Source organism: Megalobrama amblycephala, linkage group LG13, assembly GCF_018812025.1.
Source record: "Megalobrama amblycephala isolate DHTTF-2021 linkage group LG13, ASM1881202v1, whole genome shotgun sequence".
Classification (NCBI taxonomy): Eukaryota; Metazoa; Chordata; class Actinopteri; order Cypriniformes; family Xenocyprididae; genus Megalobrama; species Megalobrama amblycephala.
The window spans coordinates 30,281,087-30,295,805 of record NC_063056.1 but is presented as its reverse complement, the minus strand read 5'-3'; the positions used below and the strand labels follow the sequence as shown (position 1 = coordinate 30,295,805).

General features: G+C 36.4%; 1 protein-coding gene across 1 annotated transcript in view; it reads right to left on the bottom strand.

The window, feature by feature from the left end:
• Positions 1 to 696: 696 nt before the first annotated feature.
• Positions 697 to 14,719, bottom strand: part of kcnn4 (potassium intermediate/small conductance calcium-activated channel, subfamily N, member 4) — a 29,016-nt gene continuing 14,993 nt past the window's right edge. The window contains exons 5-9 of the mRNA XM_048153169.1: positions 12,735 to 12,845; positions 10,115 to 10,236; positions 7,396 to 7,465; positions 6,950 to 7,116; positions 697 to 2,341 (exon numbers count right to left, since the gene is read on the bottom strand). Of these exons, the coding sequence (XP_048009126.1) occupies positions 2,338 to 2,341; positions 6,950 to 7,116; positions 7,396 to 7,465; positions 10,115 to 10,236; positions 12,735 to 12,845 (474 nt within the window). The 3' untranslated portion in view covers positions 697 to 2,337. The remainder of the gene's footprint in view (positions 2,342 to 6,949; positions 7,117 to 7,395; positions 7,466 to 10,114; positions 10,237 to 12,734; positions 12,846 to 14,719) is intronic.

The following is a 14,719-nucleotide window of genomic DNA, read 5'->3' as shown; positions in this document are numbered from 1 at the left end:
AAAAACGACTTCATTCAACAATATCTAGTGATGGGCGATTTCAAAACACTGCTTCACGAAGCTTCGAAGCTTAATGAATCATTTGTTTCGGATCAGTGGTTCGGAGCGTGTTTCAAAACACTTATGATGTAACGAAGCCTCGTTTACTGAAATCATGGGATTTTGGCTCTCTGAATCACTGATTCAAAACAAATGATTCATAAAGCTTCGAAGCTTCATGAAGCAGTATTTTGAAATCGCCCATCACTAGATATTGTGGAATAAAGTCGCTATTTTATTATTTTTGGCACACAAAAAGTATTCTCGACGCTTTATAATATTAATGTTGAACCACTGTAGTCACATGAACTGTTTTAAATATGTTTTTAGTAGCTTTCTGGGCATTGAAAAAGGGAGTGTTATTGCTGGCGATGCAGGCCTTACTGAGCCATCGGATTTCATCAAAAATATCTTAACTTGTGTTCCGAAGATGAACGAAGGTCTTACGGGTGTGGAAGGACATGAAGGTGAGTAATTAATGACATAATTTTCATTTTTGGGTGAACTAACCCCTTAAGCCCAATGAAAATACTTGTTTCAAAAGAAATGTAATGTAATGTGAGCAGTGCACTGGTATAATTTGGTAAATCTTCATATAGATTTTGATCCAAGTTGAAGGGATGTGACTACTAAAAGAATGCTCACTAACTGAGAATATTTTAAGCAAGCACTCATTTATTAATGACCAAAGAAACATACAACACATTTTTTTTTTTTCATTTTTATAGGGTTTTTCTGTCATACGTCAGTGATTGATTCTAACCCATTTGTAATAAAACTGTACATAAATACACAGAGAAGTTTATCTCTTGCTGTGTTTTATTTTAAGGCTTATTCATCATAATATAGTTGGGAAAACACAAACTTGTGTTAACATGAGATGGCTTTATTAAAATGTGCAAAAATAATGCTGTAAACTTTTTTTCATTCATTTTTTCCTGGCATTTTTTTATGCAGATTTCACAATACAACATGCAAAACTGAATTCCTGATCAACTTATCTCGAATATAAGGCAATAAAAATTTTATGTTTTGCTTGACTATATTTGTTTTTAGTTCCTGTATAAGCAGCAACGGTTAATGATTGGTCAAATAATGAGTTGGGTGCCATTCATATGCTTTCCTTATATCAGCAGTTTCAGATGGTTGAAGACTAAAAGAAACAGGAAAAGAAATAGGCCTACATACAAGAGATCTGACCTCTATTCTTATTCCCATTGCCCTGATATAGTCACTATGCTGCATATACATCTAAGTATTCTGTTCTGAAAATTATTTATCCCAAACAATAAAAGACAAGCATAGTCTCAATAGGAATGACGGCCAAACGTGCAGCACATACTTTTGTCCACCAGGAGGTGTTATCAGAGAGGACCGACAGCCTCTGTCTTAATGAACAGGCTCGAGCAATAAAGATTTTTCCGTTACACCAATATTCTGAAGACCATAATGTACAAAACCTTTTCATGGCGCAATTAGAGCCGCCACATACCATCATTCAACAGATGCCCTGTCAGGTTAAAGAGCTGATGGAAATTCAAGTCATTCCCAGATATTTTATTAGGGAGCTGTGGGTGCAGGTGGTTCTGCCTAAATTAGGGTCGTTTTAAAATAACAGTGTACAAGGGCAACAGTCAATGAGGAAGTCTGGCTTATCCTTGGCACCTAACTACAATTTATCTGACTTACCTTTTAAAAAGTTGCCAGCAATTTACATAAAAACCTTCATCAATGTGTCATTCCCAGGTTGTATGCACATTTAAATGTAACTGGAAAATAGTTTATCAAATTAGCCTACATAAAATTATAATCAAGCTGGTCAACGTGATTCATACTTTCAAATTTTGAGATGAACAACTGAGCTTCAGGTGTTTTCTTCAGTTTGGGAATGACTAACTTCCCCAGTATCACCTAGAAACTATAAGAGAAGCTGATAGTTTGTAAAAAAAAAAGTTTTACATCCTTTGTGTGACTTTCACAGTGATATATCACTCTGAGACCTGTGCGATTGTGTTACAAGAAATCTGAATTTGTTTCTCTTCTTTTTGGTATCAATTATGAACTGAAACTCTGAATCAAAAGTTTAAAGTCACCAAAATGGCCTTTTCTCAAGTTCATGTTTGTAGAATTGAGGAAATGTTCATAAATACTCATAGCAGAACTTGTGTTCAAAATAAAACAAGATGTCTTCTCTGGTTGTTAATTCGTAAAAAGTTTCCATCATAAAGTTACTCCTTAGGTTCAAGTGGTTTGATTGAAGAACACTCAGAGGATAGCCTTCCAAAGAGATGTCACAGGTCACCTGTGTAGAGACAGAGCTAGACTTTACCTCTTATTTGTATAGGATAAGCTACCTACGGTGGCCGAGAGAGCTCAACGCGCTGCAACTGAAGAAAACACATGCAAAAAGAAAAAACACCAGCAAATTAAGAAAACATTTTCATCAGTTTGATAACACATGCTGCAAATTCTCACAACGCAACCAAATACAGGAACGCGCTGCACATATGATCAGGATGTTAAAGAAAACAAAAAAACTCAACTTTCAGGTCATCACAACACCAATGACGGGTAGACAATCTAGACTTTGAACAATAAGCATGTCCCAGTCAGGTTCGTCACTTGTTGTGAGCAGGCACGTGCACACATAGACATCAAAGGGGGCTTGAGCACCTGCACTTTTTCTTCCTCGAGAGAAAATGCCCTTTCAAATATATTCATTGATTAATATATTCAGAAATATATATATATGGAACCATTTCCGTTGCTCAAAAAAACCCTTTCATTCTATATTAATATTTACATAAACATAAATAGAAACATTAATAGAAAAAATAAATGCATTTTATGGTGAATGCACGCCACACGGCATTCATTCCTGCATGCACCCCACCTCATGTTTGCTGCTGGCTGACAAGTTATAACAACTATGCCTGTGAAAAAGCTGTTTGCTGATGAGAAGTGAAGAAAAAAAAAAAGAAGAAGCCCAAGATGAATCTCATGCATCACTTTCAGGTAGCCTATCTATGTTCACAAACATGTGAAAGTTTTGGCTATTGAAGGGTGAGATTATTTATACGTGTTTAACACTGCGTTAATAATTTGACCACCAGCAACGCATCTGCCTGATATGACACTAATGCAATTTTTGGCATTTTATAATTTCAGTTACTTTAATGTGCTATGCATTGCGTTTTGAACCATGGTAAAGATATCTGTAAGGCTGTCAATACCAGAAGTGGAGCATTCCACGGACGCATGTATTTTTTATAATACATATTATGTACTTGTAACATTTCAGGGGAATAGACTGTTGATGTGTTTAAATATGCAGATTAGCTTGTTTTGGTTAATTTAGAAGAAATCTACAGATACAAAGAGACGGAGGTTAGTAGGCTTATAACAAACACCATCTAAATGTGTATTTTGGAAGTTTTATTTACATTAGAGTAAAAGAAGACACAAAAGCAAAAATAGACCAAAATCTCAAAATTGTCCACTACATACTTGAAAATAGCAGCGTAGAAAACATGCACATTGTGGCAGAGTTTCCTTTTCTGTTGCCAGCTCTTGTGATAAACCTAGTGAATACTAAAGAAGACCATAGTATCTGTGTGAACTGATTATTTTCTGAAATCTGTTGAGTATAAAACAATTGAGTATAAGGGTAATTAGAATAAATTGGTAAAGAAGTCGGAGTCGTATTTTTTTTTAAATATAAATAAATAAATAAATATATTTTTTAAATAAATAAATACATTTTAAATATATAAATAAATGTTTAAATAAATAAATAAATATATTTTTTTAAATAAATATATATATATTTTTTTTAAATAAATAATTATGAGAAGTTCCCTTTTTCCACTTGAGCCACTGCCCCCCAAAATGTCTGTGCATGTCCCTGTTTGGTTGTGTTGTGAGTATTTGCAGCACATGTGTTGTCGAACTAATGAAGATGTTTTCTTAATTTGCTGGTGTTTTTTCTATTTGGATGTGTTTTCTACAGTTACAGAGCTTTGTGCTATTTGTAGCGCGTTTCTGTATTTGGTTGCGTTGTGAGTATTTGTAGCGCATTTCTGTATTTGGTTGCGTTGTGCGTATTTGTAGCGCGTTTCTGTATTTGTTTGCGTTGTGAGAAATTGTAGTGCATTTCTGTATTTGGTTGCGTTGTGAGTATTTGTAGCACGTTTCTGTATTTGGTTGCGTTGTGAGTATTTGCAGCGCGTTTCTGTATTTGGTTGCGTTGTGAGTATTTGTAGCACGTTTCTGTATTTGGTTGCGTTGTGAGTATTTGTAGCGTGTTTCTGTATTTGGTTGCGTTGTGAGTATTTGTAGCGTGTTTCTGTATTTGGTTGTGTTGTGCATATTTGTAGCTTGTTTCTGTGTTTGTTTGTGTTGTGAGTATTTGTAGCGCGTTTCTGTATTTGGTTGCGTTGTGCATATTTGTAGCGCGTTTCTGTATTTGGTTGTATTGTGAGTATTTGTAGCACGTTTCTGTATTTGGTTGCGTTGTGCATATTTGTAGCGTGTTTCTGTATTTGTTTGCGTTATGAATATTTGCAGCACGTTTCTGTATTTGTTTGCGTTGTGCATATTTGTAGCGTGATTCTGTATTTGTTTGCGTTGTGAGTATTTGCAGCACGTTTCTGTATTTGTTTGCGTTGTGAGTATTTGCAGCGCGTTTCTGTATTTGTTTGCGTTGTGAGTATTTGTAGCGCGTTTCTGTATTTGGTTGCGTTGTGAGTATTTGTAGCACATTTCTGTATTTGTTTGCGTTGTGAGTATTTGTAGCGCGTTTCTGTATTTGGTTGCGTTGTGAGTATTTGTAGCACATTTCTGTATTTGGTTGCGTTGTGCATATTTGTAGCGTGTTTCTGTATTTGTTTGCGTTGTGAGTATTTGCAGCGCGTTTCTGTATTTGTTTGCGTTGTGAGTATTTGTAGCGCGTTTCTGTATTTGGTTGCGTTGTGAGTATTTGTAGCACATTTCTGTATTTGGTTGCGTTGTGCATATTTGTAGCGTGTTTCTGTATTTGGTTGCATTGTGAGTATTTGTAGCGTGTTTCTGTATTTGGTTGTGTTGTGCATATTTGTAGCTTGTTTCTGTGTTTGTTTGTGTTGTGAGTATTTGTGGTGCGTTTCTGTATTTGGTTGCGTTGTGCATATTTGTAGCGCGTTTCTGTATTTGGTTGCGTTGTGCATATTTGTAGCGCGTTTCTGTATTTATTTGCGCTGTGAGTATTTGTAGTGCATTTCTGTATTTGGTTGCGTTGTGAGTATTTGTAGCACGTTTCTGTATTTGGTTGCGTTTTGAGTATTTGTAGCACGTTTCTGTATTTGTTTGCGTTGTGAGTATTTGCAGCGCGTTTCTGTATTTGTTTGCGTTGTGCATATTTGTAGCGTGATTCTGTATTTGTTTGCGTTGTGAGTATTTGCAGCACGTTTCTGTATTTGTTTGCGTTGTGAGTATTTGCAGCGCGTTTCTGTATTTGTTTGCGTTGTGAGTATTTGTAGCGTGTTTCTGTATTTGGTTGCATTGTGAGTATTTGTAGCACATTTCTGTATTTGGTTGCGTTGTGAGTATTTGCAGCACGTTTCTGTATTTGGTTGCATTGTGAGTATCTGCAGCAAGCAGTGTTGCCAACTAATTTTCTTGTTGCTAAAGGTGGGTCGATTTGATGCTAAAAGTTGCTAAATGAGATTGTGATGTCATTGCGCGATGACATCACTGCGTAACCATAACGCAAAACTGCATTGTCGCATAGAATACACATACATAAATATTATTTGAAATATGTTAATTTGGTTTTGTTCATAAAAAATAACATAAACATTTTATTTATAATATAAACAACATCTTTATGATCAGATATTTTTATTTTTAAATACAATACTGAATTATTGAACAGTTACACATTTAAGAATAATTACATTTTCCTATTTTCTTATTAACTAGTAACAATACACATTTTGAACAATTACAGTTTTAAGCAGTATATTGGTACTTAGTGTGCTATACTCTAAAAAAAAAAAAAGTCTGCAAAAATAGGGCACAATTCTGTGTTAATATGAAGGAATTATCTGTACTGATTTTTCACAGGTGTTTTACCAGTGTTTTAAATCACGCATTACATTTTGTGTTTTAGGGTAACAGATAATGTCCTGGCAGAAAATTATCACTACCTTTTCCATTTTTTTTCTTACAGTGTACCTACCTGAACAATTTTAGCTACAAGTTAATAACATGCTGTATCATAAAATAACAATTATTATTGAAAAATTGCAAATCAACTTAATTCAAATATGATGTGTGTTCTTCAGCTCTCTTCAGGCTGATGTGCTGTTTGGCTGGCTAGCTGTTCAATCTCTTTTTTTGTGTAATTTAGATGAAATTACGCACGTTTTTATTGTTCGAGTCACTTTTTAAAAGTTGCTAAAAGTTGCCAAATAAATTTAAAAAATAGCTATATTTGTTGCTAGGTGCTTTTTGGAAAAAAAGTTGCTAGGTTAGTCTTAAAAGTTGCTAAATCTATTAAAAAAAATGCTAAGTTGGCAACATTGGCAGCAAGTGTTGTCAAACTGATGAAGATGTTTTCTTAATTTGCTGGTGTTTTTTCTATTTGCATGGGTTTTCTTCAGTTGCAGCAGTTGAGCTCTCCCGGCACACCATAATAAGCACATAAAGACAGACTGGTGATTGCTGATGCCATTGAACTCAAAAATTGGTGTACAATTTTCACTAAGAAATTGCTAGTAAATTTCACAGATAATTCCAAAGAAATGGCAAGAAATGCACTGAATTTTAAACATGACATTTTGAAATTGAAAGATTGAAATAGTTTTTCTTGTAAATGTACTGCAATAATCTGTTTATATACAATTTGGAAAAATCATTTTTTACAGTGTACCTGTGGTCCAGTCTGCGGCGATGTAAGGCCTGTGTGAGCAGCTCAGAGGTGCTTTGAAAGGAGCGTCCCAGCTCATCTAGCTTCTGCTCCATGGAGATGATTCGCTGCTCAAGCTCATGATAAGAGCTGTTCCAGTTTGCGCTCAGATCACACATGATCATCTGCATCTGTTTGAGGACAAAGTCCATTTCCAGACAATATCCTTTTCATATTTGGTCATTTTCTCACTCAAAAAATGTGGGAGGTACAGTGTCTGGAAGATGACTGTCAAAGTCTAGTTTTATGTGCCCAGCCATAAGTAGCACACGAGACACTGTCAGACATTAAGGTCGTTTTTACAGTGATTTTTATGGTTTCACAGAACATTTATATGTCTGGGTTAGGTGAATTCCTCTTTTTAGGGCAAAAGGACCTAGACACCCAGTCCGATGTATGTCTTGACTTACCTTCGAGAGATCCACCATCTCACTGGCATAGTCCCTTAACTTCCTCTGCTTCAACCGCAAGTGACGAAATCTAGTCAGAGACAGAAAGACATGTGTTCACTAGTTACATTCATCATCTGGTACAATGGTTTTAAAGGAATTCTGGTGCAATACGGCTGCCGTCGCATCGTCCAGGTGATGGATGCTGCACATTGGTGGTGGTTGAGGAGATTCAACCTTTATATAAATGTAACCAATTATTATTATTATTATTATTATTATTCGTGTTTTTGGACATTTTTACAGTTAAATTCATGATCCTTGTAACCTCAAGTAATGAAAGTTTTAGCAGTACATTTGTGTATTGCCTGACTTTTGTTGATGTCAGGTTTTGCAACAGGCTGTTATGTCTCTGAATATGCTGTGTCCCAAAAAAGCAAAACGGAAACCAGTTATTGTAGGGGAACCATCAGCAACTGCCGAAGCATGCAGACATGACCAGCGTCCGTAAGTCATAGGAGCAAAAAGAGAACACACCAAAACAGCACAAACCAGAAGAACCTCTGAACTATTTGGCGGTCTGGTAACTGGCATGCCGTTTTATCTGTCAATGTAGCACCCACTTTCTTTCCAGAGTATTCTGCTAACTGTAAAACAGGAAGTCAGAAATCCCTCCACCCTAACAACCACAGATCTCATGCATACACACATGGAACATTCTAAGAGCCAGATTCCTATAGTCATTAACGATGCTAAACTCTGTAGTGTAGATTCACACATCACAGCTTCCTATGCACTGGTCATAAAGGAACTGCAGCCAAAGAGGGCAGCCAGCTGAGCAGCTCTCCCCAAACTCAGCCCTTATCTGCAGGAAGATGTGAGAACAGACTGTAAACAGTAAAATGATCAACAATCAGCTGAGAGATGGGGAACTGCCATTTTTGCAATGACCACCAGATAAACAACCACAAGACCACATATTATTCAAGCTGCTTGCACTGCATATACTGCATACTGTGATCTCTGTGATACTGACATGCCATGTATAATTTTATAGCAAATGACCAAGTGGAATATGAACAATTCCCAGTGTCTTACCCAGTGTTCATGAGGTATAAATAGTAAAATAGTCCAGGTGATGGTCCAGATTGCATGGTTAACTTTTGCATTAGTTTTCTCATATAAGCATTATGATATCTAATGTTTAATTCATATTTTAAACGTTAGACAGTCATTCTCATTTGCTGTTTACGTTCAGCGCTTCCAGGATCTATGTCAGAACGCAGACTCATTATTGGCCGGCTCCTGCGTCAGCATCACACGCATGCGTCGTGCTGCTCACGTGATCAGCGTCGGCCAATACTGAGCCGGCGTTCTGACGTAGAACCTGGAAGTGCTGAACATAAACAGCGTAAGAGAATGACACAGAAGAGAGGATATTATTGAATAAAGTCATTATTTTTGTTTTGTTTTTGCGCACAAAAAGTATTCGTGTCACTTCATAAAATTAAGGTTGAACCACTGTAGTCACGCTGCTGATGTGTTATCTGGTGCGCCCGAGCTTCGTTTACAGTCTAAGGGAGATGCACGCTGTAAACAAAACAACCTTCTCAAACATGTCTAAGGATTTCGACACAGAGGAAGACTTGCATTTTTTTGCTCAGCATATATTTATTTGAAGCCGAATACACGGACGGAGAACTAAGAGCGATGGAAGAAGCTACGTCAGCAGCGTCACTGCGGAGTCGTGAACGCGGATTGACAACAGACCCGGAAGAGAATACAATGCTGAATAAAGTCGTAGTTTTTGTTATTTTTGGACCAAAATGTATTTTCGATGCTTCAAAAAATTCTAACTAACCCACTGATGTCACATGGACTACTTTGATGATGTTTTTATTACCTTTCTGGACATGGACAGTATACTGTACATACATTTTCAATGGAGGGACAGAAAGCTCTCGGACTAAATCTAAAATATCTTAAACTGTGTTCCGAAGATTCATTTTTGGGTGAACTAACCCTTTAAATTGCTGTCTATGGATGAGTCAGATAACTCTGATTTAATCAAAAATATCTTCATTTGTGTTCCAAAGATGAACGAAGGTGTGTGACCCTTGTGACCCTTGACCACAAAACCAGTCATAATTGAGATTTGAGATCTGAAAGATGAATAAATAAGCTTTCCATTGATGTATAGTTAATACATACATCAATATTTGGCCGAGATACAAATATTTGAAAATCTGGAATCTGAGAATGCAAAAAAAAAAATCAAAATATTGAGAAAATCGGCTTTAAAGTTGTCCAAATGAAGTCCTTAGCAATGCATATCCACTCACAAAAATGAATTTTTGATATATTTATGGTAGGAAATTTACAAAATATCTTCATGGAACATGATCTTCACTTAATATCCTAATGATTTTTGGCATAAAAGAAAAATCTGTAATTTTGACCCATACAATGTATTGTTGGCTATTACAACAAATATACTCGTGTGACTGGTTTTGTGGTCCAGGGTCACATATAATGAAATGATATTTTAAAATATTTATATAATACTTAAATATATAAATATTACAATTAATTAAAATAAATGTTTTAATATTATAAGTATTATTTATAAAATAATTATAACTTTATATAAAATACCCACAGATCCTAAGAAACAACCCTCTGCCATTTTTCTCTATGCATGATGTCTAATGGTCGAATGCACACTGTAAGGATCACTCACACACGGATAGCCTCCAGCAGGCATCTCTGATGATGTCGATGCTCTCCGCTGTTGTCCTTTGTCTGGGTGGTGCGATGCAGTAGCCAACATTCTCTTAGCACATCGGCTGCTGCGTGCCGAATCTGCGTCACAGAGAGTATAATTATAGTAATAAGTAATCTATCCATCATAACTGTACAATGATACTCTATTGACAATCTGTAGGCCATTCCATAAGTAAATAGTTGCATGTTTAAATTGTTCAGCAGATGGTTGATAAAATACTAAAACAACTGTGAATATTATAGTTACACTCAGTAATGGTTATATGATGATTGTGATGTGTAAATGACAAAATACAACACATCAGAGTATTACTAGAAAACCTGGACAGGATGTAAGGAAACTGGTGCCGTTTATTAAGGGAGTGGCCTTGATGGAAACAAAAATGGAAAGATGGGAACGGAAGGACAAGTAATGGTTATTTTGAGGGTGATTTGAGGATGAGAATAGCTATCATAAAGTTATAAATGGGTTATTGACGGTCAAGGACTTTCTTTTTTATTCACACATTTCTCTACTTTCTTTCATTGTATTATTGTCTCTGTGGTTTCCTGTTGAAGACTTGCTCATAATGATGTCACAAGCTCCCTGGCAATTTTGTGTGTTTGTGGTTATTAGTGTGTCCAACTGTGTCCAGATGTCTTCCTTTAAAGTATCATCAAGGTAAATCTTTGCAGGACCTGATGAGTAGGACCTGTGGCATGCACACACACACACACACACACACACACACACACACACACATGCACGCACACACACACACACACACACACACACACACACACACACACACACACACACACACACACACACACACACACACACACACACACGTCAACACAACAAAACACCCTGTGACAGGATATGGCTTTTGGCTTTTGCCAAGTTGAAAGCACAGGTCCAGACCTTTATGAATATGTTGAAGGAATATGGGCTCAGCTGAATTTAGCTCATTCAACAGCATTTGTGGCATAATGTTGATTTAAAAAACAAAAACAAAAAAACGATGTCACATTTCAAAAAAATCTAATTCAAATCAGATTTAAAGTGAGGCAAATATAATACAAGTAAATGTGGCCAATATGTAAAATGTTAAAATACAATTTCAATAGTATTGCCTCAAACAATATGTGTTTTACCATGATTTTAGTGTGAAAAACATTGAGTACTACTACTACTTGAGTACTAACTTTTTCTGTATAAAGTTTTATCCAGTTTTACAACTTTGCCATGACAAAGCAACAGCAGAAACCCTGAAATAACTCAAAAGTTTTATCAGGAGAATTAATGTAAGCATTAATGTAAGTATATTAAAATAATAATTTAAAGGTGTTAAAACATAATATACATAAAGAACATATATAAAAATCTAATAATTAATAAATAATAATAATTTAAGTTGTTAAATAATTTTTAAAAACTTTGCAAAAGTATTTTGTGTCGGCTTCCCATACAGATCCCACACTGTAAAAAATAAATCCGTAAAATAACAGAAAAAGTACAGGCAGCTCATTAACCAGATATTATCCAGTATTTTTACAGACATTTCCGTTAACCCTAAAACACAATGCAATGCAAAATTCTAAATACAGGTACAAAATTCTGTTAAATGAACACAGTACATTTTACCCTATTTTTATGGATTTTTTAAAGTGTAGATCATTTTGATAATGAGGGAAAAGGTACAATTTATTTTGCTGTAATCAACATTATGTCACAAATGCTGTCAATTTAGCTTACATCCCAAAATATTCCTTTAAGAACATGTTTTCAGCGGTGGGAAACGATAAAATGCAATTTTCAGAAACACCTGTCAATTCCTGCCCCCTCAACGCAGTATGATTTCATTTCCATTTGTGGAAACGAATCATTTACCATCTTCCTCTATGCATTTATTTTGGGGTCTCTCCTCCTTCCCTCTGATAAGCAAACAGATGGATCCTGTTCGAGGAGTACAAGCCACCCGCCTGCCCACCTCAGCATCAAGATCCGCTCCTCAGCACCTTCTCTCCTCCACTCTATTCAAGAGAATATGCTAACGCTCCCTCACAGGACACACATCAGTGCATCTTATTTCCTGTCTGCAGTTAAACTTCTCATAGACTGACACAAGCTCTTTTCCTGACAGGGACCTGATTGTTTCCTCCCTTTGACGCCTTTTGTAGGCTATTAAGAGCTCAGCGGCCGTCTCTGCCTGGCCGTCCTAAGCATTTTCCCACACTGTGCTGCTGTTTGGAATTCCCTATTTAAGGAAAAAATAATATTATAAAAAGCCGCAGAAATCATAACACACGTTCAATGCGGAAAATAATGCTGCCTCCATCCATGCCTCTGCATCCTCCGGGTCACTGCTTTTTATGTTTCTCATCCGAAACAGAGAGATATTTTTAAAGATGAAGTTAAGCATTCCTAAATGGCTAAGCTAAGTCTAATTATCATTAACGTATCTTTTTTTATTAGTACCAAATCGGTCATAAGGAAATGACCGAGGACAAATGTGGACAAAAAGACAATGAAGAATTGAAAGAGAGTGGCATTTGCAGGGTGTTTTACTGTATGTGGTGGTCTGTGTGCTCACCCGCTTGGAGATCTGAATGTCCATCATGAAGAAATGCACATGTTTCTCCCCTTTGTTAAGCGCCAATTTCTTAGTCATGACTGCTACCAACATAGCAGTACATGCCACACCCTGACAACAAACACACAGACATGAGCATGGTTACCATCTGTCTCATTATCCCAAACATGTACTAAGGCATAAAGTATTCAAACTTAATTATATTCAGACACTACACAGAATTCTTTGTAAAAAGTGTATAAATAATTGTTGGGGGGGATGGAATATAATGGTACTTATTTTATTCAAATCATTTCCAAAATTTAGAAAGCTTTTCCAAAATCTAATCAAATAACAAAAAAGTGTGTCTCTATGAGGAATGTTTCCATGTCATTTTACGCTAAACAGTTCATTTACCTGAGCTCCTTAATTTGTTGCATTAGAGAAAAAATGATTGAGAGATAAAGAAAGGGAGACAGAAAGAGAGCCAGTTAGTTGTTATGGAAAGAAATAATAGTTAGCAAGCAATGGTTTAATCTGTTCGCTTTAAGGTTGCTTTATGTTATTGACTAAAAGTGCTGAAAACACAAAGGCCTACAGTTTTTCCATAGTTGATTATTCACAGCAGTCAAGGAAAATGGTAAAGTGTAATCACAGAACTCCCCTTAGTCAATCATCTTAGTAAACCAGAATTAATCAATTCAACGGGCAAAATCTTTAATACAACCATAATTTTTCATTTTTCACAAGAGTTTCTCCCTAAATGCTCTTGTATTCTGCTGGCAGACGATGTGAATTCCTCTGTGTTATAATCTGAAATATGGAGATACACATTCATCTTTTGAACTGTCTCCACCCCAGAAGCAGAATTTTCTTGGAATTCATGCAAGATGCCAAAGATACACTACTAAAAACATTTTTATCAGTATTTTTTTTCTTGCTTATTTTTATTAACATATTTAGAATATATATATAAGGAATAATTGACGACGGGCCATTGAATTCTTAGAAAATAATGCACACCTGAGGTGGTAATGCGGCCATTACGCGAAGCGGAGTCAATTATTCTGCTTATACTACGGTTACCACACCTCAATACACTGTTTTGATGGTGTATTTCAAGACATTTGTCAGGTTTTTGTCCTTAAAACACTCTTGTGTGTGGGACTAATTTCTTACGCATCTCATCCCAAGCCTCCGTTGCTAATTCCAAAATGTCATTTCAGAACTAGTAACAGAGGCTTGAGCCTTGATCAATCCTTCCAGGATTTCGCGGGACTTTTTTCTGATTTTTGCAGCCTAAAATGACTGAATTTGCAGCGGCTTTTCGCAAAATTTGCAGCAATATTTACAGCATGTTTTCATGGTTTCACAGAGATCATTGCCTCCAGTGGTGAAACATTGAAATTTCAAAACGTTTCGAAACACTTATGACGTACCGAAGCCTCATTTACTGAAATCATGTGACTTTGGCAGTTTGATACATGCTCTGAACTAGGGCTGGGCGATATATCGCATGCGATTGTCACGCGCATTTCGTCAGTAAAGCCGGTTCCCTGATTACCGCTAAATCGCCATCACCTGCTTTCAAATGGAGCGCCATTGAATAGACAGAGCCGTAGTTCACTGACAAGCTACGCAATATCACGTTCATTATCGAAGCCGATTCATCTGCGATAATGAACACGATATTGCGTAGCTTGTCAGTGAACTACGGCTCTGTATATTAAATGCCGCTTCATTTGAAAGCAGGTGATGGCGATTTAGCGGTAATCAGGGAACCGGCTTTACTGACGAAATGCACGTGACAATCGCATGCGATATATCGCCCAGCCCTACTCTGAACCACTGATTTGAAACAAAAGATCCTGAAAGCTGCGAAGCTTCATGAAGCAGTGTTTTGAAATCGGCCATCACTAGATATTGTTGTTGGGTTTTTTTTGGTGCATGAAAAGTATTCTTGTCGCTTCATAATATTAAGGTTGAAACACTGTAGTCACATGAAC